The sequence below is a fragment of the Mastomys coucha genome, unplaced genomic scaffold (assembly GCF_008632895.1).
Source record: "Mastomys coucha isolate ucsf_1 unplaced genomic scaffold, UCSF_Mcou_1 pScaffold22, whole genome shotgun sequence".
Classification (NCBI taxonomy): Eukaryota; Metazoa; Chordata; class Mammalia; order Rodentia; family Muridae; genus Mastomys; species Mastomys coucha.
Window position 1 is genome coordinate 218,983,405 of NW_022196905.1, and position 24,759 is coordinate 219,008,163.

General features: G+C 41.9%; 1 protein-coding gene across 1 annotated transcript; it reads left to right on the top strand.

Annotated features, from left to right (window-relative positions):
* The first annotated feature begins 248 nt into the window (after positions 1–248).
* LOC116069640 (glycophorin-A-like) lies at positions 249–16,451 on the top strand. Its single transcript, XM_031340433.1, has 8 exons — positions 249–436; positions 2,387–2,467; positions 2,792–2,872; positions 6,948–7,031; positions 9,084–9,122; positions 10,463–10,548; positions 12,579–12,647; positions 15,104–16,451. Exons 1-8 carry the CDS (start codon positions 406–408, stop codon positions 15,131–15,133), a joined length of 501 nt encoding a protein of 166 aa, XP_031196293.1. The 5' UTR covers positions 249–405; the 3' UTR covers positions 15,134–16,451.
* The last annotated feature ends 8,308 nt before the right edge of the window (positions 16,452–24,759 follow it).

Consider the following 24,759-nt stretch of genomic DNA (forward strand, 5'->3'; position numbering starts at 1 on the left):
TCAATTCTTACACAAGAAGCCACTTTCTTAACGGATCATAGGGACTTCCGCATTGGAAACATTCCTGCTTCCCAAGTCCAGCACCTGCCCTGACCTCTGCAGTCAATCTCTGCATCCGGCTGAGTGGTCCCCGCTGCCACCTTGTGGTGCTCACCTCATCTACATGAAGGAAATTTAACACAGCAGCCAATTATTATTATTTTTAGGGAGGAACAAAGATCTTAATTACACTCTGGTCCTCGCCGTTATGCAGACCTCTAGTTATCTTTATTAACAGACTCTAAGTAATGTTGAATCATTTAAATGCTAGCCAATGCGTATCAACGGATAGAAGGCCCGGGAAGGTGGGCCTGAGAGATACCAGCAACTAGGCAAGGCCTTGGTAAGGTTGACAACACTCTCAGTATGACTGAGAGCACCGCTGTGACAGCATCAGGTGAGTGAATATTTTCAACTTGATGGTGTTTTATTCTCCGTGCACTTATTTAAACTATGAATCGCCCCAATGCTGGTTTTCTTACTTAACTGAAGCAATGACTGAGTAGCATATTCAATTTCAGTCTGGTGGATGCGTTTTATTAGGATTCCGCTAGGGACAGGAGTGGCACACGGCGGCCCACCCACTGTTTGTGCCTGAAGAACGGCTCCCCAGTGTGAGAAGTGCCTTTGATTCTAAGCCTAGATAGCTGTGAAAGAATTGTATCAGGTATAAGTGATATCTTCATATAAATAAGCACGTCACTTTGCTTGGGCTATTAAGAGACCTCTTTCTAAGCTAAGGTTACTAGTGCAGGGTAGGGTAGATTTAGCCCTTTCCTTTTCAAAACTAACATAGCCAGTTTCTCCTGCTGAGAGGAGACAAGCTGCGGAGCATGAAACTGCGAGGGGTTTCTCTTTGAGGAACTCTTACTACTGTTACTCTTTGTGGAACTGTTACTACTGTTACTAAGAAAAAACGACAACAACCACGGAAACCCTTCAGCAAACAAACACCAATTTCTAATTGGTTTAGGTGCTCTATGGCTGGGCTGGATCCAAAGTAGTATGCTATTAAAATAAATTCCACGTATTTTAAAGGAGCCTTATTGTTGGCCTCCTTCTGAGGCATATTTTAAGCGGTGTTCTCTCAAACAGTGAGTGTGTTAGAAACCCACGGGCCCAGGCAGCTGGGTAAAGTGTATTTCATCACAGGCATAGCTGCAGCCTGAGTCAGAGTGGACAGCAGAGAAGTGCTGAGCTTTCTGTAGGATGCAGGGGTGAGAGCCAGACTCCCAGGCAGAGGGGATGAGGCAAGCTTTAAGAACATGGGTACAAGAAACAGTAGAAGTGAGTTCAAATCTAAAAGTCTGGTCTACTTGAGGCAAATCATGGGCCCTATCTTGGCCTCATCTGTAAAATGCAGGCCATGCTGGTACTGACCTCATAGATAACCACATAATAAGGGCTGAGCTAGGTACCAGTAAAATAGGGGCTCGATGTGGTAGCCATGACAGAGAAAACAAAGCTGGGCACATGGCTGAACAGTACTTCATGATGTCTCTGTATCATGTGCGGATGGTCCCAGGCCACCTCTGTATTTCAATGCACATGACCAGGGCTGCGATCAGCAGGACCTGTGGATATCAGGTATCTTGGTACGCTGATTTCATATCCTTTCAATACATAGTCAAGGATAGAACGAATAGCTGTGGAATATGTGTGGGGTCTCCATAGTGCCATCACAGTGACTGCTGTAGCTCACGCCCCTACCACTTGTTTATAAAGGTTATGTTTATTCCACATCCTCAGAACTTTTTTTTTTCTAAGAATACCTATTGCAGGTGTGGAGCATGCTCTGATGCCAGCACTCAGAGGCAGAGGCAAGTGGATCTTTTTGCCTGGTCTACATAGCATGACCTGTCTCAAAGCAAAAAGCTGGCAAGATAGCTTTATGACTTAGAGTCCTTGCTCTCTTGCTGAGGATCAGAGTTCTGCTCCCAGTATCTCTAGGGCAGCTCACAACTGTCGGTAGCTCCAGTCTTAAGGTGCCTGATGTCTCTTTGAGACTCCACCAGCACCAGGCACACACAAGGTGCGCAGACACAAATGCAGCAAAACACTCGTACCCCTAAAACAAAAATAAACAAATCTTTTAAAAATAGCTGTTCCAGCTGGAATGAGGCAGCCATTCCCTGGCAGTGGCTAGCATCCCTTCACACACTTTCAACCTCTTCTGTGTTTACATGAAGCATCTGTTCAGATCTTTTCCCTAGGTTTAAGGGTTGCCCTGTGTTTTTGAGGAGTGTTCTGTATAGTAACCTGCCAGACAAATAGTTGACTAATCTTATACCATTCTGCAGGCTGTAAGAAGCACATTTAGAATAACTTTCCTGATGTTTCTTTACAGGCCATCCTCTTACAACCACCCTCCATATACCTTCAACTCAACAGTACCAAGAAGAGCATTCAACATCATTGCCAGGACTGGGTAGGACCTATGTTTTTGCCTTACACGTTTCCATAGTGAGGAGCATTTGTTGCTCTTGAGAACGAGCGTTCCCAGCACTCACATGGCAACTCACAGCTGTCTATGACTCTAGCTCTAGAGGATCTCATGCCTGCCTCCCACGGGGACTAGGTACATAAAGGGATACATACACACATGCAAGCAAGCACTCATACCCATAAAATAAAAATAAATAAATGCTTTTTTTTTTTTAAAGAAAAAACAATAGCCATTGAAACTGGGCGTGAGATGATAGCCCTGTGGCTCTGGGAGGCATTTTAACTAACTTCTCTCTTTTCTGTGCAGAACCTCTTCATGCAACCCCTCCTATATTGGCTTCAACTGTAGGCTACCCAAATCAACATTCAGAAACAGTGACAACATCAGGTAGGTCCTGTATTTTTGCATAACAGGCTTGTAGCCATTACTATTCTATCTGAATCCCTAGTAAGATATACAGGCAAAGTCTCCTGAGGTCAGTGAACTGACATTAAAAAATAAATCAAACAGATATCCTCACAGTTGGAAATAGGTTCCTGAACTTTTGTCCCTGTGCATTTTCACTGAGCAGAAATTTCCCTGCAAAGAGAATCAGTCACATTGTGCACTGAAGAAACATTTGAAAGGTTTAGAAAATCAAAATGAAGAAACACACCCCTGCTTCTTAGGAAGCCTGTGAGTAAAGCTTGCAGCGCAGTGGAGGGAGACAGACGTTGGACAATGGTCACTGTGCTGCGGTCATTAAAATAAGCTTAGAGGCTTCTGGTGAAGCAACAGAGGAACGAGCTAGAAGTCACAGTGGATACATCAGACAGGGCTTGGTGGCACTTTGTCCTCTTAGTTTTCCAGTGAGTTTGTCTCTACTGTGAGGTAGGAACTCATTCTCACACCTTCTGTAACTAAAAGTGTCCAAAAAGTAGCTGTTAATAAAACCTCAGACCACCCGTCTGCTTGAAGGCTTCTACCATAACATAATGAGGTGCTGTTTGAGCCAATGCCTAATTCATAGCTGTGAATGCCCCTCGCCCCAAGTATTGCCTAGCTTCCCCCCAGTTTCTTTGCCCCACGAGCACTCAGCAAAGGTCTTGGAGAGGAGATCTGGCCCTTATCTCCTCAGACATGTCCTGACATGTTTTAGATCAGGCTCAAGTTCAGCAGCTGGCCTGAACTCCCTCTAAGGTGTATAGAACAAAGACACTGGCCAATTTGAGCAATGAACTTGACAGAAGTCAGGAAACCAACCCACTCAATCCAGGGAAGAGTAATTTAATGTGTGGTAGTGTGTGTGGATGTAAGTAAAAGGGGTTTTGCTGTCTTTCTCCCAGGAAGGGTGAAAAGTTAAATCTTCATTGAGTAGCACTAGCCTCTGTCCTTAGCATCACTTTGTCAGTATTTCCAAGTGGTTTCTATGCAGGTAGCAATTTTCCATGCTCAGTGTTAACCTGTTAGCACTTTCTATCCAAGGCTACAAAGGCAGGCATCCCACTTCTCAGAAACAAACTGTCTCCAAAGAGAATTGCCTTCTATTGCTTTTTGTTGAACAAGGTTATAATGTATATTTAAACACTGTGTCTTTCTTTGTTCCAAGAAAATGAGACTTTGTAAGGAGTTTTTACTGAATCTGGACCCAAGACCCACTTGATTTTTCTATCAGTTCTGTGCAGTCAGTATTCCATTTGCAGATGAAAATCAAACCGGGAGTTTGAAATGTTTTGAAAACTTACATGAAGCCAGTGAGCAGAAACATTGGAGTACAAATCCAGACAGTTTCAATACAGTGTCCTCACACTTAACCCATGTCCTACGGCACTCCCAAATAAAGTCACTTTATTTTTTGTCAGCATGAGGTGTGCCTGAGATAATGTTGCCATTTTTCCTTCTTGTTGGCTCCTCCCATAGCCCTGTGTATTTATCACCATAGTCTGGCTTCAGAATATTTTATTATTCCAAAAAGCAACCAGGCTCATTATCAGTCACTCCCCACTCCCAGGCCTGCAGCACCACAGTAACTACTAATTGCCTTTCTGATATGAAGAAAACATACTTTACCCTTTGCAACGTCCATATCTAGGTTATTGAAAATATGACTTTTCCTTGTGGATCTAAGTCCTATGCCACCGAGCTTGTCCACTAGAGCAACAGCACACGCTAAACACTGCAATTTTCCTTTTTGTTTCTTTTTTTGTTTTGTTTGTTTGTTTTGTCATGAGTTTTGAACTCAGGGAGTTTGAATCTTCAGATTGCGTTCTTGAGCACTGCTGTGGCTGTGTGGATCTCTTAATTCCATGGACATTCTAGGATGGGTTTTCCCAGTCCGTTAATACACTGATCGCACATGCTCACTTAATGTGGTCAGCATGCATACAATGTATACACTATTCATAACCTCATTATCCAGGGATGAAGGATGCAGAGACAATTGGCCAAAGTGCCCTTGGTTGGAGTGATTTGCCTTTAGGTAATTCCACCCCAGCAATGAGCCCAATGAATATGCTATGATGGTTTCCTTTCTCACACCCAACTATATTCCAGGCTTGGGTCCTCCTTCCTCTTGTGATGTGAATGTGTTCTGCTTTCTTTTCCCCATTAGCTGGAGCCTTTGTTGAAGGTTGATTGTCATCCTTGTGAGTACAGCGATTAAGCTGCCTCTAAACCCATAAGACAACCTTGTTAACATTTCAGCCTTTTGTAACATGGATTATATTTTTTAATCTTAGAGCAACTCTTTGATGTGGCCAGTCACATCATGATTGTATTCAATATTCAAAATCTAAAAGAAGTTAAATTAAAATACAAAACAAGGCTAATATAGTGAACTATTTGAGGTCACCTGGACAATACATTAATGCTGAGATTTGTAGCTTACTAGAAAACAATATTGTACAAGTTCACCCTATGTCTTCCTTCCTGAGGTGTTCCTTTGGGTGCAGATCTCAAAATCCTTCTGTCAGGCAAGGAAGCAGTGTTGTTACTTTGCACGGAAAGGAGAGCAGCAGGCATGATGACAAAGCATACACTCATTTATTTATGGGTAAATTAGAAGTAAATGTAATCATTTGTGATTACAAGTCAGATGGGCTACATATTTTTCTGGGCCTGTCACAATTAAAGAAACCTGTTAAAATTTCCTACCGTATTTATGTCACGTTTAGCCCATTGTTCCCAGTCCTAGGAGCTATAATGCCCCATATTTATATAAGCATTATTTTGTAATGTGTCTTCTATGCAGACAGTTCTCCTCATCCTTTTCAAGTACAGGTGCTTGCTACCTGAGTTTGATCCCCAGAATCCACATAGTGTAAATAAATAAATAAATAAATAAATAAAGTAAATGTACAATATGTTGGAAGTATAAAGTATATTCACATTTATTTGCTCTTACCCTCTCTTACATGTGAAAAGCCATATAGCCTATTTGTTCATTATTACATTGGTCATCTTTATGTCTTAATGGATCATATATGAGACAGATACATTTATACATGAACCAAATGGCCAGTGGCTTATATGTGCCTTGAATAAACTTCAGGTGTCTCATGAGCTATAGATGCCCTCAGTTCTGTGGCAGGGAAGTGTTCATAGAGGAGACAGGTAGGCATCTCAAAACATAACAGGAACTTCGTGGCTCACTAGTGCAGGCATGCCATATCTTGACTGCAGGATGGAACTGTCTCAGAGCTTCTAGATAACTGAGTTCCATAGCTTAAAGAGGCTCATTAGAGAAACACAGGGTACAGAGAACTACACATAGCCTGTGGGCTTTGAACAACCTACAACTTAAGAGTGGCCTTTATTTTTTTAAGTGCTTAAGCCAACAAAAGAAGAACATGTGATTGTTCTGTGAGCTCAACCTGTTCTGTCCATCTGTTCTGACCAGAGCAAAGCCATATCCTCTTCTTATACTTTCTTTCCACCCTGTCTGCCCACAATCTAAATTGGCAGGTCTTCACTAAAGCTAGTGTTAGCCAGCGATAAGAACTCTGTAAGGAGGGATGGCTTGTTGGTAAGAGGACTGCTTATCCAGAACATTCTTGGCTACAAGAATGGGTTTCCTCATGCAGCTCTTTCTCCACCTCCTTCCTGCATGCTGTTGATAGTGGTTTTCACACACTGAGACTGCAATGTAGGATAAAGTCCACACTGTGTGGTGCCTGCCTATTCCTGTAGCCTTTCCCTCCATGTCTCCATCCCTTTCCTCTCATGAACGATGAAGGAAGTGTCCACAACTTGCAATGATGTCTCAAATTCTAGTGCCTCTGTGATATTATTGATTCTGTATCTAAACCTCCATGCAATCTAAGTCTGGTGAAATACCTTCAGGCCGTCTGACTCTGTGCCTCTGCTGTGTGGACATCGGAAGCTGGGGCCAACAGGTGTTAGATGATATTGGCTTCGGCCGAGTTCTTTCTGATATACCCAGTCATTCCATGTTTATTCCATCTCTCAACTCTATTTTGCACAGGTATTGAGGTCACATCTCATCACATGGCCTCTACTGAAGTGCCTGTTCTGACCGGAGATGCCTCTGCCTCACCACCTGTTCAAGGTTTGTTATACTTTCATTAGTTGCATTGGAGTCTGTGTCGTGATGCAGATAGGATCAGATGGATGGCCTGGTGACTGTAGGGAAACTGACTAACACTGAGAAATGCAAGCTAAGTGGACAGGTGTCTGCTGTGCAGGGGCTCTTGACTTGGAATAGCGCACAGAAATAACACTGAATCAGAGAAATTACTGTGAATCAAAAGACAAAAGCAAACAAAATAAGAAACGGAGGAACATGCCCAAATGAGAAATGTGGCCATAAAATGGGGAACGGGGTAAAAAATAAAGGGAGCCAGGAGTGAACCAGAAGGCCATAAAGAGTCTGGAGAAAACTAAATGAGCTCACCTGAGTTGACCCTGTTCCCTTACAGACCTCAAATGAATTGCCTAGTGGGACCCCCATGCCATTAATCTTAAAAGGAAGCCAGTCACACTTTTCCCACAGTGTTTCTCCACAGATTAAATAGAGGTAGGTAAGAGAGCAGGCCCGGTGCCAGACAGATCCTAATGCCTGCAAAATGATAGCCTGTTAGCCAATTAGGTGTTTAGATAAGGGGTGGCCCTGTAGTACATTCACTTGTGCAATCTCTCTCCCTCCCTTCCCACCTCCACCCCTCATCTAGTTTTCTAGAAGGAAGAACACAATTTCACAAAACCTGGTTCAAAGTAAGAAGATTGGTGGTCTTCTGTGGGTGGTGTTTAGGGAAGGCACTACACATTTACAGTAGAGCCTGAGAAAGACTCAGAGTTGCTTCAGGATCCTAAGTGAGATGGGATTATTGGGAAGGGTCTCCTGAGATAAACAGAAGCAATGGCTTTCAAAAGCTAAGGGAGAAAAATTAGGCCAAGTGTGTGGAACTAATTATCGCACTCATGGCTCTGATTAATAGTCTCAACCTCAGCACAAAGCCAACATGACGATTGTCAACTGGGACACAGTTAGAGCCTCTGTGGACACACAGTGCTACATGACATATTTTCTATAAATGGCAGCTGCCTAGGGGACAGGGCACTGTTCATTTTCATGCATTAGTTAATAGAGTCTAACAACAACTCAGAGACATAAAAGCTATAATTCTTATTTTCTCTGAAGATAAAAATAAAAAAGCTGTAAGCACAGAGAAATTGAGTCATGTGCTCGAGAACTCACATAAGGGGTAGGCACCCCCCGATTGAATCCTAAGTGGTAGGCACCCCCCAACTGAATCCAAGACCAACATGCTCAGCACCAAAGAATGAAGAGACAAGCTTTGAGGAACCTTTACTTTTTGGATGTATTTTGCCACCTTCCAGAATTCTCAGTCCTGGAGAGTGACAAAACACATTCAACTTCTTGGCTGTGTGATACCATGTCATAAGAAACAATTATTCCAGGAGAGAGTCCATGAAGTGAGAGGTGTGGAGATATCTCATCCACAACTACAAATACAAAGCAGAGTGAGCCATTAGGACGTGACCCCAGGCTGTGACTACCAAAGCCTGTCACCAGCACTGAACTTGGCTGCGAGCTGAACACTGAACAGCTAGGCTGGCCTTCCCTATATCTTCATCAAAGAGTTCCACCACTCATCTAAACCAACACATGAAGGGCTGCTCACCACCCCCCCAAAAATGGGGATGAAAAACCAATCCTTTTGGCACTGGACAGCCAAGCTGGCATGGTCGTGCCTGGGGAAGGTACTCCTCCAGCTCCCAGCATTCCTCAACTGCCTATAGTTCTCTTAAAGCAAACATAACGTTCACATCATACGGCCTGAACAAGTTATATTTAGGAATATATATGTATTTACATATGCATATGTGCATGCAATAACAGTTTTTTTAAAAAAACAAGATCATAAATTTGAAGGCAGTGGGAAAGGGGTCCATGGGAGATTTGAGAGAGAGAAAATGGGAGGGAGAAATGTAATTAAATTACAATCTCAAAAGAAAAGACAAAACTCTCTACTTCCAAAAGGTTTTTGTTTTGCTTTGTTTCCTTTTGTTTTGTTTTGTTTTGTGGAAAAGGCATACCCTACTAATTCCGACTTACTTTGGAAATTTGATTTTTCAGGAATGAGGTCACCAATTGAACATATTTTTTCTTCACCAGGTATGTTGGTATGTGTTAATGAAATGTCAACCATCACATTTTTAAGTTGTAGGGTTTTAGTTTCAAAAATGTAATAATTAACAAAGGTTCATGTTTAAAAGAGTATATATGTCATTAACGTTTGTTACAAAAGTAAATGTCCCTGATTTTGAAGGAAAAACTTTTTTTTTAACCTTGGATGTAGGAATGCATACTTTGATCTTTTTTCTAAGTTATATTTTTGTAATTTTTAAAGCTAACTATAGACATTTGAGAAAAATCTCTTTATTTATTAAAAACAAACAAACAAAAAACAAAGTCTTCCTTTTCCTCTAATTAGTTGGTATAACATCAAAAATACGGGGAGGCCCATTCCTGTCTCAGTCCTGATTCACCTTCAGCCACATCTTTAAAACTTCCATTGTAACTAGCATCATGCCTGCTGCCCTTGAAGCTGCTGTGGCTTCACTGTGTGCTAAGTCATTACCCCAGCAGCTTTCAACTCTGCCGTACTACTTGGCCAGTGTTCACATTTCATGGGGGAGGAAAGGTGGAGTGTAGAACTTCACTGCAGTCTCACAGGAAACATCTAATTGGTGGAAAAGGCTGCACAACACAAGTGAGTAGGAACACTACACCTTCAAAAGCTGTTCTTACTCTTAAAGCCAATAGTCTGTACTGAAGACATAAGTTCGCCAGATGGGATGTGCATCTTATTTGCAAGTCTAGCCCTCAGTCTGTTTACTTCATTGATCAGCACTGTAAATATTCTACGAAAATGGGAAGTCCCTCCAACTTACTTATTTTAAACCGCTTTATTCCCAATATGCCAAAGTTTGCAAAAGTATTCATCATTATATCAGCAAGTGTACAGGAAATATGCCCTAACACGTTAAAAACTTAAAACACGGTGCTTTTAATCGTTGCTCAGCATCATTAGATTTAATTTACTCATTTGTAAGCTGTTTATGTAACTACTCTTCCAAATCAGTGATTCTAGAATCCATTTCATACCCGTGGATACATTAAAACATTGTTTTCTCTAGTAATGTTCAAACCATCAGAGAGTTTGTGGCATTTCCCCACCAATGCAGAATACCCACGGACTCTTGTCTGTGATTATGCCTGCAAAGAATACTGAACTTTGGCATCAGATGTTAATTCACTGTGTGACTCGGAAACAGAAAGTTCCAGATTTCCACAAGGTTACTGTCAAAATCCAACATTTCTGAAGATTAAATGTGCACAAAATTATAAAGTGTTAATGCATTTTATATAAATAGGTAAAGGTATATCACCCTGTTTGGTTTTTCAAATGACGCAGTTCATTTTGCGCTTTCTTTGCATTTTGTCTCCCATAGTGATGATAATCATCGTTTTGGGTGTGATGGCTGGGATCATTGGAACTATCCTTCTCATCTTTTACTTTATCAGCCGAATAACAAAGGTAAGAGTTCAGTGTTCTATCTCAAGTGCCAGTGTGAACAAGCTTGGGTGGCATATTCGTCTACGTATAATGGAACACAAAGAGAAAGAGAATCTTATAAAAGTCCACCCTCTTAAACTGGACATAAAGACAAGGAATCTTCCACTGAACTGTTTTTCTGTTTGCCAAATTTAAGGTGACTCTTGCATATAAATTTATTCTCCATGCCTTCAATGTAAGGTTCCACAAAGTTCTGGCCTAATATGGGTTAGTATATTTTGATGGCTAGAGATAAGCCAGTCAGATTTCTACTTTAATTTGTGTATAGGATATTTAAAACAATATGTCATGCTTAGATACATATAAAAGTTTTACTTATTTCCTTTTTAAGATTTATATTTTAACTGTGTGCATGTGCACATATGTGTGTTTGTATGAGTTTGTGTGTATGTTTGCATGAGACACACACACACACACACACACACACACACAGAGAGAGAGAGAGAGAGAGAGAGAGAAAGAGAGAGAGAGAGAGGAATGAGAAAGAGAGAGAGAGCATGAGTTTATGTGTCCCATGTTTATGCAGTTGCCTCTAGAGGCCAGAAGTCATCAGGTCCTCTTAGAACTGATTGTAAGCAGCCCATTATGGGTGCTGGCAACTGAACCTTGGTTCTGTGCAAGAGCAGTAACTGATCCAAAGCACTGAACAGTCTTTCCAGCCACACCTCTTCTTATTCCTATTCCCACAGTTTCTGAAATAAATTATTAAAAATTCATCCATAATTTTCACTATGTGAGTTTTTAAAGCTATTTTAAAATACATATTATAAGACTATACTTTCAGGGGTTATTTCTATAATTTGTTAAATACATACTACACAGCTTTCTAAAGCACATAAATGTCTACATTTAAGACATTTAAGACCCAAAACCTGTGTGTGCATTCCTGATGCTGCCATTGGATCTGTAATGCTGCCAAGTCACATAAGGTTTGCATCTTCTGTTTTTTATTCTCTCTCTCTCTCTCTCTCTCTCTCTCTCTCTCTTGCTCTCTCTCTCTTTCTCTCTCTCTCTCCCTCCCTCTCCCTCTCTCCCTCTCCCTCTCTCTCTCTCTGCCCCCCTCTCTCTTTCTCTCTTATTGCTCCACCACAACCATGACCTATCTGTATCATTTGACATACTACAGAAACAGGGCAATCACAGTAAAATGACAGGAATTCTACAATTTCTTTACTTGAATCTTTACATACTTTCTACCAGCAATTCCTACAATCAGCCAATTCTGTCACTGATTCTCATTATTCAGTATAAATGTGCCTTCCTTAGTAATACTTTGTCAGTCAAAGTTACACATTTCATTTCTATTACTAATTAAGTTGTATATTAATTTATGGGTGCTTGCCTGTGGTATGAGATATCCTGGGTATGAGATGAGTCTTTTGTCTAAAGTCTATACATTGTAGAAAAGTTACTTTCTGAGAAAACATGTGAAAATGAAATTCTCTCTTAGCTGATGTTCAAACCCTGAAATTTCTGGTTGGAAAAACTCACAGAATAGGCTCTCTTTGTATACAAAAGAATTTGGATCTGGTCAACATGACTCAGGGATCATACTTCATCTTTAATTTTTATTTCCATTTTAAGTATTTGTTAGAGCAGAGAATATGGAAAAGTCAATCTATAGGATTATATGATCCCTGTTGAATCAAAATACTATTTAGAAATGCAGATATAAATTTAAATCAATGAGCTGGACATGGTGGTGCATGCCTTTAATCCCAACACTTGGGGGGCAGAAGCAAATGGGTCTCTATAAGTTTGAGATTCTAAAATAGTTTGGACTACTTAGTGGCAACAAAGACAAAACAGAATTTAAATCAGTGTTCATATGTATCTATGAAGCAGGGACTTTCCTAATATAACTAAACTACGCAACATTCAACCAAAAGTAAAGGACTTTAGAAAAAATGTTTTATTTGAGACATTTTTATTTTCAGGGTATCTTTAACTTAAAAAATGGTGGTGACAGTTTTTTTGTCCTTTATTTCTAGAAAAGTTCAGTTGACATCCAGCCTCCTGAGGGTGATGACAACAGTATGCCTCTGAGTTCCATTGAACAGGTTGGTGTTGATGTCTGCATTGTCATTTACATGTGGGGATGGGAAACAGAAATGGATTAGTAGATTCTGTCTTTCAGTGTAGTGGGGTAGAAAAGTACCTATGTTCGCCAATACTACTTTTATAAGCCTGATTTTCTTTTTTAATGTGAGAATTGCTTGTAGCCTAGTTACTTCTTAGTTCCCAACTTGCCAAGTGATGCATGTAGGATACCCAACTGTAATTAGGATATGATGTTCCAGCTGTGGAGACAGCCAGCTTCCAAACTCACACCCCACACTCCTTAGCTGCAAAACCTTGTGAAAGTTGCCCTTCTTTTCCAAGCACCTAGGAGGCCGTGGATTAGAGGAAGGAAGGCTGTGGACTGGAGGCGAGACAGCCTGGGCTAAGGAGTGGGAGCCTACAAGGTGTGCACATGCCTGCTAGGTGTTATCATCACTTTAGATTCATTCCTCTGTGAGCTCCTCACACCCTGCAGCAAGGCTGGGCCTCACATCCTGCAGCAAGGCTGGGCCCCTCATACCCTGCAGCAAGGCTGGGCCTCACACCCTGCAGCAAGGCTGGGCCTCATACCCTGCAGCAAGGCTGGGCCCCTCATACCCTGCAGCAAGGCTGGGCCTCACACCCTGCAGCAAGGCTGGGCCTCACACCCTGCAGCAAGGCTGGGCCCCTCATACCCTGCAGCAAGGCTGGGCCCCCATACCCTGCAGCAAGGCTGGGCCTCACATCCTGCAGCAAGGCTGGGCCCCCATACCCTGCAGCAAGGCTGGGCCCCTCACACCCTGCAGCAAGGCTGGGCCTCACATCCTGCAGCAAGGCTGGGCCTCACATCCTGCAGCAAGGCTGGGCCCCTCACACCCTGCAGCAAGGCTGGGCCCCCATACCCTGCAGCAAGGCTGGGCCCCTCACACCCTGCAGCAAGGCTGGGCCTCACACCCTGCAGCAAAGCTGGGCCCCCATACCCTGCAGCAAGGCTGGGCCCCTGCTCCCACTTCCTTAGGCAGATGCTAAGTTGGTACACAAATAGAAGATTGCAGGGACATTTGTAAAGACCCTTTGTAGGGGAGAACGTAGACTTTAACAACACTGGGGCCCTCCATATCAGTAAGAAAACAGTTTACTAGATCTAAGGGCTGAATGAAGTCTCTATAGTTTGGCTACACACCACCGATATAATTTATTTGCTCCATTATGGCCTTGGTATCATGCCACCATTAATGCAGTTCTCAGGAAACTGCCTGAAGCATCAGCCATGTGCTGGGAGAGAAGTCAGCCCAGAGCAATGAGTTAGAATTTCAAAATCAATTGAAGTTTTTCCCATAACTATTAAAATTTATAACAAGTGAACCAAATTTTAAGCTCATTCTTTTCCCATATTTGTGTAGATTAAATTATTTAGAGTCTATTTGTGAGTTACAGAGTTCAAAGGCATCCCATAAGAGATGTGAGAAAACACAAAATTGTTTAAAATGCTTTAGTTCTTTTTTTAAATTTTATTTATTTACATTTCAAATGTTATCCCCTTTCCCGGTTTCCTCTCTGCAAACCCCCTATCTCGTCCTCCTTACCGTGCTTCTGTAAGGGTACCCCTCCCCCCCACCCACTCCCACCTCACCGCCCTAGCATTCCTCTACACTGGGGCATCCAGCCTTCACAGGACCAAGGGCCCCCCTCCCATTGATGCCAGATAAGGCTCCTTCAGCTCCTTCAGTCCTTCCCCTAACTCCTCCACTGGGGTCCCATCAGTCTGATGGTTGGTTACTATATGTAATACTGAACCAAAGTGATGCTGAGGCTGAAGACCAGAAGCCAGGATGGCTCTGCGGCCTCGGCAGGAGCGAGCAGGGCAGAGAGCTGTAGCTTTGGGCTCCCTGGCTGTGACTTGGGCTTGGTGGGGAATTAAAGTAAGAGAACTGAGTAAGATGCCACTGTAGCATCCTTGTGTGCTCCCACCAGCCCATGCATGGTGCATTGGGACTATCTGGGAGACCGTCTTCTGGTATCAAACACAGTAAGCTTCCGAGCAGGTTCTTCATGAACAGGAAAACGTTATTCCTAAGCATGGCCTCACAGACTTGACCAGCTCTCCTTCAATTTGAACATGTGTATCTAAATGAACTCATCTCACTGCTGCCTTGGCTCTGCCTCTACCCTCCTCCTCCTCTACCCTTTCTCATCTCCGGAGAAAGGAGGAGCAGGAGAAGTGTGCTTGTTTCTTACCAGAGAGTTCTAGAATAAATTTTCTAAAGGAAAAAAAATCTGTGTCTTCTAAAACAAACAAATGGAAATCTTCAAATAGAGCTAAATGAAAGATATTTTAACAACAATTATGTTCAAAGACTACTCCAAGAGAATAGAATCCAGGTACATATTTGGTGCAATGATTTTGTGTTGTTTTAAGTATAGCTGTGTTTTGTATGGCTGCTTTGTAACCCCGCTCAACCTCATCCTTCTACAGACCACTAATCAAGAGTTCTCCAATGTTTGAAAGACCTCAAGAAAAACAAGGCTTCAGTCAAGGGGAAAGAAATGCAATAATCGACGTTTCAGTAGACTAGGTACCTTCTAGAACTGCACCATTATAAGAAGAAAGTGTCACCTTTGAGCCTCAGTGATTCAGTATGGGGGTGGGGAAAGTCTGTTCATTAATAACTGAAGGTGAATAAAAGATTCTTTGTATGCTTGATTTTGCTGGCAGAAATTTTTGTAACTGCTTGACTAGAAATTTTACTCAAAAATTTCAACTGAGTTTGTGTGCTGTCCATTAAGACTGACGTATTCAAACCATAACTCCGTTATGGTTTGTTCCTGGTGATGTCATGGAAAGGCTTCTACTGTCTCCATGCTTCCTCATCGCTTCAACTCCTGAGCCCATTTTTCATTTAATTTAAGTAAACTAAGAGACCAGTAAGTCATCCCGTGTCCTTCCTTGCCAGGCAGGCAGCACACAGCTCTCTAGTAATGGGGAGGATGCTTTCCCGCACTCAGAAATGCCACAGACATAAATGTATGCAAGGACATCACACCACTTATTCAGTAAGTCAATACAAAAAGTATTTGCTATTTTAAACAGGGAGTTGTTTTTTGGATAATTAATTTGACAATGCCACATTAACTCCTTCAGAGTATGGACCAGTGCGTTATGTGGTAAAGAGATGTTTCTGGAACTACTCATAGTACCCTAAGGATAAAAATAATTAAGGCCCTTTCCTTGCAATGGAAATCAGAGAGTAACTACCACAAATGTATAAATGTGAGGCATGGGTGAAAGCTTTCGGGAGTAACTCCGAGTTCTCAACAAACTTCTTTGAACTTATCCCGAAGTGTCCCTTCTTAATAAAACTTTGGAAAATGAATTATCAAAAAGAACTGTCTATATAAGTGACTAAGGGGCTTTGTGACTATACTGCCGTTGTTCCTTTATAGAACAACTTAAGATAATACATGTTTTGTTTTTTTTTTCAAGAGGACATGAACTTGGGAGGGGTGGCGAGGTAAGGGTGGATCTAGGACTGGCTAAGGGAGAGAGTAAGGGATGAACATGTTCAAACTACATTGTATGAAATTCTCACGATTTAATAAAAACATATTTGAAAAATCAATATAAAAACAAAACCTGTGACTGTCTATTTCCAAGTTGACAAGTCAACTTTGCCTTGCTTCATGATAACTTAAGTAAATATGTACATATTTAGTCCTGAAAATTTCAATCTATTTTTAGTATGTTTTTTTAAAAAATCTGCTTGTATGTTCAGAGAATGTTTTATACTTGCCACCTATTTAAAATAAAAGAATGACAATAAGAAGAGAATATCTGTTGATATATATTTTAAGTAGATTTAAGAATACCATTAAGTTAATTTACTTCAATGATGACCCAAATGCCACAGTAATTTTAAGTGTACTTATTTCATTAAATATAAAACATTAGACTAAGAGAGGATGTGAGTGTAACCTTGTCTCTAATGCAATTTACTGGTCAAAGCAGGAAGAGAATAGAATAATGTTGCTGTCTCAACCAGGAGCTCCAGAACTGGATGCAGAGGATAATTAGGGTGCGACCTGCTTTCACCTCCTTGAACTAGAGGTTCAAACAGTTTCTGTGTACTTCTCTATTGGCTTTCATATTGAAATTTAGTGTTTGTAGGAAGAGTGACCTTTATCCTTTGTATTTTTTGCATTTAAATCAGCAGAAAAAAGAAAAAAGAACAAAAGATGGTAAGAACTCCTGTGAAGACGTCATCATCGACTCCATGTTTGACTCTAGTTGAAGCTCTTAAAATTGGAGATTGAGGCTAGCAAGGGTGGTGTAGCTAGTTAGAAAACTGTTTCTCCAGCGCTGCACTGTGGTCCCACATTGTACCCCTCCCCTGGGTGTGAGAAAGCTGTCTGGGCAGGAGAATAGGGAGCCGATGCTAGACTACATTTACCCTACTTAAGGGGGTAGGAAAATTCAGCCTGGGCTCGGGGCCTCTGCTGAGGCTCAAGCTGAGGTTTCCTGACTCCTGGGCATCTGTTGAAAAAGAAAAAAGAACTGGAATAGAGGGGCCCCATCGGCCTGCGAGGAGAAGAAGCCCAGGGCACATCCCGAAACTGCAGCAAGTTGGTGGGAGTTAGGGACAGAGAGGCCCCTCCGGCTGAGGACGTTGAGTCCAGGGGCCAGGGGAATGGGGAACCCAGGGACCAGGGGAATGGGGAACTCCGGCTTAGCTCGGTAGCAGCGAGTCTGGGAACATGGAGCCTTTTGTGGAAGACTTATTAGGTAGCATGGTTCTCTAGATGAAGGCTTTCTCCGTGTTCCCCATGCTGGCTCTCGGATGAAAGAAACAGTCTGTGCATCCACACCATTTATTGACTGTTCATCATGGAAAATGGGTACATATCACCTCCTCAGGGTGGACCAGAGATTAAGTACCTTTTTACAGGAAGAAGCTTATTGGCTAAACCCTCAGGGCCCATCTAGATACTCCGTCATTAAGACGGAGAACTCCGTTCTGGGCTATGTGACCACTGGCCACGTCCCTTTGTGGGGAATGTGGTCACAGATTCGGGGCCAAGAATCTTGGTAGGGAGCAGGGAAATGCCTATCGTCCTCAGATGGGTGCCTGGGTGCTGAGATCTCTGAATCCACTCAAGCTCACCAAGTTTCCTGGCATGCATGGTCCACTGCCCCACAGTACATGTTTCCTAGTAGAGATGGAGACAGAGTGTCCAAAGGAGGGAAAAGAGGCATAGAGTGTGAATAAGGAATGTGAAAAACCAGGGTTTGGCAAACCAAGTGTTGCAGTGATATTAGTAGACAGTGACACACCCATTGCCTTTTCGTATATTTTAAGTATTTATTCCTTCAAATAGTTATTTTCGCAAAAGAGAGTCCTGAAATACAGATGCTATTCAAATTAAAAGAATAAAAATAAATAAAAAAAACTCTACCCCACAGCATGAGTGGACCTGTGTGAAGCCAGGGCTAAAATGTCCGTGTCCCCAGCTCTGCTCCATCGGCAGGCACATGCTGGTGGCCACAAACTCACTTTGAGCTTCTAGAACTAAGCATGTCTTCTGTCGGCATTCCAGGAAGGGCTTTCTCTCCAGACATGTAATTCGCCTGCCCGAGGGTTCAACAAACACATCATTCTGGAGTATTGCTGGGTCAGAAGTTTCTGAAGGATTCCAGGAGACCCAAGGCCCTGTTCCTGTGTGTAGCACCCTCTCCTGCCTCTCATATACCAACATGCTCTGGCTGGCCCACAGGTCTGCATGCTTTGTCTCTTCTGCCCTAAACAGGCCCTGGTCACGTGCTGCATCTCATCCCTTGAAGGACACTAAGATGACTACTGGAGATCATTCTGCTCAACCTCAGCCTTTGCATAAATGTATAGCACAACCTCCAGCAAACGTCTTTGGAAGTTTGTTTGTTTTGCAGGATGATGTCTCTAGATTTTTATGAGGCAGGATCAGCCAACTCAACAGTGATTAATTAAATAGTTAGAGATGTAGTATGTCTCATGAAAGGTGTTGACATCTACTTCTGAAAGAAAAGTTTGTAATCACATGGCAGAAAGGATATTTCCATGGTCACATTTATGTGCCTAGCCATCTTGAACAAGAACGAGAGAGCAAAGGATGGTCACACAAGGTTTCACATACATCATCACATGAGAAACTTCTAAATGAAGGTAAGTCTCATTCTGAAATACTGGTTCCCTTCTTGCCCTTAAAATATATTCCAGTCCTTGATTCTCCCAAGAGCTTCCCCATCTGACACAGTGCTACGGGCAGGAAGTTCACTGCTGTCATAGCCCAGGTCCTAGGGGACAGCTTATACTCAATTTCTAGTCATTGTAAGAATCTAACATGCTAGCCCATCTCTGAAGGTCCAACCTATCTTCAGCTCCCAGTGGTTCAATAAGGCCAAACTGCATCTCTTTCATAGTCCAGTATTTTCCCCACCTAATCCTGCTTCCTTCTGAAGAGCATTTCAAAATATTTGTACATTCTCGCCTAAATCCCAGATCCTGTGGCTCACACACCTGACCTAAAGCACTCTGCCCCTCCTCAGTTTTATTTTTCCTCACAGCCCTCATTACATGCAGTGTTCTACCCAATTAATTTCTGACCCGTGACACTCATTTCCTACTGCATTATTAGGTAGCTTTCCCTCCCATTGGATCAGAAGCCCCAGTGGGCAGATATTTTGTTTCAGTTGCTGCTATAACAACAAAACTTGGAGCACTAGAAATACTAAAAAGATTTCTATGATCAATGCTGAACAAAGGAATGTTAGAATTTGCAATTTTATGCTCTGTTTGCATGGCTATTGATTGGCAGTGTGCCTGAACCCTAGATTTTACAGTCTACCAGAAATCCAATGTGTACAGACTAGTGGCCACTTATTGAGCATGACAGAAATATCAGCTATATGAAGGGAGGTGCCCCAGCAGAATTAGCTGGAGCTAACACTCTCAGGGCACTCTCACATTTTTATAATTTTGTATAACTTTGTAATAGCCACCTTTAGAATAATAGCTAGCATTCACACCAGGTCACAGAGCTTTGCGTGTATTATTTCAGCCTGATCAGTCCAGATGAAAACTGTAAATGTCACAGAATTGTTATCCCAGTTTTACTAATGAAGATACCAAAGGTTTGAACACTGAAGTGACTTTTTCAAAGGCAGCTCTGTGTTATAATAAAACAGTAAAAAGATCCCGTGGGGGAAGGGGGGTTCCTTCCTGCCTTAGACCATTTATTTTCCCCCCGATAAAGGACACACATGCACAGCCTTTATGTTCTTAAATATGCCTTAGGCATCACAATAGCTGAGCAACTGCCTAATCGCTGTACTGTTAGAATCCACTTTCCTACTGACAACTCCAGTTACCACTTGTATTAGTCAGGGTTCTCTAGAGTCACGGAACTTGGTAGTCTCTATATAGTAAAGGAATTTATTGATGATTTACAGTCTGTAGTCCAACTCCCAACAATGGTCAGCAGTAGCTGTGAATGGAAGTTCAAGGATCTAGCAGTTGCTCAGGCCCACAAGGCAAGCAGGCAAAGAAGAAAGAGAGAGAGAGAGAGAGAGAGAGAGAGAGAGAGAGAGAGAGAGTCTTCCTTCTTCCAATGTCCTTATATAGGTCTGCAGCAAAAGGTGTGGCTCACACCTTTAATCCAAGATGACCTTGAACTTGGAGATCTCCCTGTCTTAATCTTCTAGGATTCATAGCCACTATGCCTCAAGATCTCCATGCCAAGATCCAGGTCAGAAACTTGTATCTCTCAGCCTCCAGACTAGGACCACAGGTGAGCCTTCCAATTCTGGATTGTAGTTCATTACAGATATAGTCAAACTGACAACCAGGAATAGCCACTACACCACTTATATCCTATGTTCCATCTTGACTGTTCTTGACCCAACTGAGCAGCTCTCTGGGCCATGTTCTCTTGACCCTTTTACATGGCCACTCTCCTCCTTCCTGCACATTCTCCTACCCCATGATGGCTTCCTTCTCTCTCTCCCCCTGCACATTCTTAGCCTTCCAAAGCCGCTTACTTTGTTTTTTCCCCTTCCTCCTTGAGGTCTCAAGCCCAGGAAACCTAAATCTCGCCTATGTCTCTTCTCCCCAGCTATTGGCTGCTGGCATTTTTATTTACCAATCAGAATTAACTGAGGTCAGGGTCCCTCAGGCTACAAGCAGACTCCAAATCTTGGAGGGCAGCTCTTAATATTACAATAAATAGTAAAAGACAAAGATTCAGCAGATTTGGCAGATCGGGAACTGAGTTGAGCCTGGTGTATGCACTCCCAACCCATTGCTCTTTCTATCAGTGTCTCACACTAATCTTTCCCTAGAGCACAGCTATCTACAGAGGGGAGTGCAGCCACCTCACTAGCCCACCTAAAGGAGTCTATGTGAAGCTTTTACAACTCCAAATAGTGTATTTACCTGAACGTAGTTTATGGGAATCCCGGGGTGTTGTTTTTCAATGCTTCCTCATATTTTTGCCAGAAATTTTCTGGAAAAAAAAAATCACACTTCCAATCTATTGAATTCACCTAAATATTCACCTAATCCCTTTATCTCCCTACAGAGAAGCAAAACATAGCAGTCATCTCCAGCAATCTTCTGGTTAGGTGGTAACTTTTATTCTTTTACATATTTTTACATATAATGATAAAAACATAAAAAATATATGTAAGCAAAATCAAGAAAATTACATAGTACATCCCCACAAAGATCACATTATCACAGGACTATTTTGTGTAAATCTCTAGTACACACACACACACACACACACACACACACACACAGTCCTCTCTAGTGTGTGTAGGCAAAATGTTATTGTGCTCTGTGTAAAGATTACCCTTGTATTATTCAAATGCTGATTTCTCTGCCTCCATATCTGGTTGCAATCTGGACTTGAAACTGTGATGCTTATTTCATATATCTCCTTTCTCAGTGTTGTATAAACGTTGCTCCCCATTTCTTCTAAGATTTGTCAATAAAAGATGATGAGCTGATGGCCAAGCAGAGGAGAGAATCAGGCTGGACTTCTGATCCCAGCCAGGGGAGGGGTAGAGAGGGAGGAGGAATGCACCTGGAGCAGAGAGAGCCAGACCAATACTAAAATGCAGGTATCTAGGGAATTTTGGCTGGGAGGCAGCTAGATTAGCTTGGAATATAGAATAGATTGATAACTGTTCAGCTATTGTGCCATAAAGCTTGATTAAATAAATCATATAATCTCTATCCTGTTTATTTGGGAGTACACAGGCTAGTGTGGGGTGCAGATCCCTCATAAATTACTACTACAAGTATGTGTGTTTATATGTGTATATGAACACCCATTATATAAACATCACATACATTTATCATTTAATGCATGTCTGGGGGAGTTGTTTTTGTTTTCTTAATTTTGGGGTTTTGAGTTTTTGTTTGTTTGGTTTGGTGTTTGTTTGTTTGTTTTTTGAAACAGGGTCCACTGTGTAGCCCGGGCTGATCTGAAATGTCCTATGTAGACCAGGCTGGCCTTGACTCACAGAGATCCATCTGCCTTTGACTCCCTAAGTGTTGGGACTGAAGGTCTGTGCCACCCCACAGAGCCTGCATGCTCTTCTAAACATTTATTTATTTATTTATTTACTTGTGTATATATGTATGCATTGTACATGTGTGCATACACATATGGAAGTCAGAAGAGAATTCATAGAAACCGATTTTCTCTTTGCACCATGTGGCTCGTGGAAACTAAACTCAGGTCATCAGCATTAGGAACCAGCACCATTATCCACTGAGCCATCTCCTTGGTCCAATATATGTCATGTTACAAATTTCTCTTATGGGCTGTTTAAGAAGGAAACTGTATCTTATCATTTGAACATCTCGAAATCAACTAGGATTTTAAGAGCATTTTAAATGGGTGATAACTTAACACAAATATATATAATTAATGTGATGGTCCACATCAAATAAGTAACAGCCAAAACTCTCTTTTTCCTACAGACATGACTTTGCTTTATCAGTATGACCATTGAGTATACAAGAGAATACCAATATATGCATCCCTGTGGTCACCTGTCTAGCCTGTCTGATGCCACAACAAGCAACAAACGTGTTTTCTTATTAAAGTTCATAAATGTGATTTAGTTTGCGGTGAGGGACCATTTCCTTAGCTACATATGATTGCCTTCTCACTGTTCCTTATACAGTGTGGGGAGAGAGGGAAGAGGTGTGGGGGTCTTGCTTTGAGTCTCTTCTTAGATACTCCTCTGGATCAAAATTCTACACGGATTACTTGTTTCCATCTTAATTACTTCTTCAGAAGGCCAGTCTTTGAATCCACATTTGGGATTAAAGCTTTACCATATAAATTTTGGGAGGACACATCATTTAGTCTATAACAGGTTTAAGCACAAGAAGAATAATTTTGAATAGTATGCTCTCAAAGGAGAATCTCAGAGGGAAAATCCTATGTTTCAATAACCCATGCTAGCCAAGGCATGTCTTTACTGTCATGTTGTTAAGGTTTGACCCACTTCTCACAATGCAGAGAACGTAGCTGCTCCTGGCAGCTCACACTATCTCCTAAGTCTTGGCTTCCTTACCAGAAAAACATGAATAATTTCACCAAGGGAATCATGTGAGAAGTCAATAAAATGATGGTAGGAGTGGGTTGAATCAAAGTAAATTTCAGATCAAGAAGCCTCTGCGCTTGAACAATAAATTTGTCCCCAAAGAGGCTTTGTACACAGCAAATGACACCCTAGTTGTCCATATAACAAACCACAGTCTCATCTGATCAGATACACTTGGGCCAAAGAAGTGAGTCACAGGCTACTTGTTCAAATCACGTTTGTACAGTGTAATCATTGTTTTTGTTTTCCTGAGTTCTTTATTTGTTTGAGTGTGTCCCCTTTGTTTTGTGGGGTGGGAGAGGATCTAAGTCTTACTATAGTGCCCAAGTCAGTTTTGAACTCCTGGGTTCAAGTAACCCTTGACTCTTAGACTCCTAAGTAGTAAGCTGTTTCTGTGTGTCACACTTTTACTTGGGCTACAAATATGACCTGCAGATGTGGGCACTCTGAATCACGTTCAATCTAAAATGCTGCCTGGTTCTAGAATACTTTATTTGTGCTCAAGTAAAAATTTGTAAATTTAGTTGATCTCAGATTCCTATTTTGAAATGTTCCAAAAATAGAGGTTTTCAAATAAAATTAATAAATAATAGTAAAATAAATAACAAATTTTGGGCTGGGGAGATGGCTCAGCGGTTAAGACCACTGACTACCATTCTGAAGGTCCTGAGTTCAAATCCCAGCAACCACATGGTGGCTCACAACCATCCGTAACAAGATCTGACACCCCCTTCTGGAGTGTCTGAAGACAGCTATAGTGTACTTACATATAATAAATAAATATTTTAAAAAACTAACAAATTGTCCCAGAACACCTAAACCATATACAGTCAGTTATGAGAGTAGGGGAGGACGATATAAGAAAGGCAGGTCGGTCAGAAGGCACTAAGATACATCAGAGAAATACATCATAGAAATAAACTGCCTTCTGCACTATAACTGAAGCTGACATTTGTCAAACACCTGAGTACTAAAGCTACTGGCATCTCACTAGATGCTCACCTGCCTTGGAAAGGGAGCTATGAAAGCTTTGATGGACTTAAAACCATCCGTTACTGCTTGACCAGCAACCTCATACCCAAAGAGTGGTTTTTCATTAAGTGCCTTCCCAGGTAACAAAACCTGGGCTAGATTCACTACTTGACTATTCCATAAACTGTGCTGCTCTGTAAGGGTGGGATATATTTATGATTCTCTTTCTCTAGGAGACTAAAAAAGGTATATCTTCAATAGAAATCTGGAGAAGTTAGCGTCCAAGTGGTCAGCGGGTAGGTTTCAAACAAAACCCTCCCAAAGCAAAGCCTTCATCAGGCTGCCTTTAGGGTAAAGGGTAAACAACCTAAAATCAGTGAGCGTTGCCTGGTCTGATGTTGCAGGCCTGGGATTCTAGCTACTCAATGAGCTGAGATGAGGAAATCATGAGTTCAAGGCCAGCTGGGACCATAGAGTGAGTTCAAGGCCAGCTGGGATCATAGAGTGAG

Bases quoted from the DNA above. Each gene is read 5' to 3' on its own strand.
- LOC116069640 (XM_031340433.1), top strand. From the start codon at position 406: ATGACTGAGAGCACCGCTGTGACAGCATCAG. The intron at 437-2,386 runs GTGAGTGAATAT...GTTTCTTTACAG, and splicing joins CACCGCTGTGACAGCATCAG to GCCATCCTCTTACAACCACC. The intron at 2,468-2,791 runs GTAGGACCTATG...TTTTCTGTGCAG, and splicing joins AACATCATTGCCAGGACTGG to AACCTCTTCATGCAACCCCT.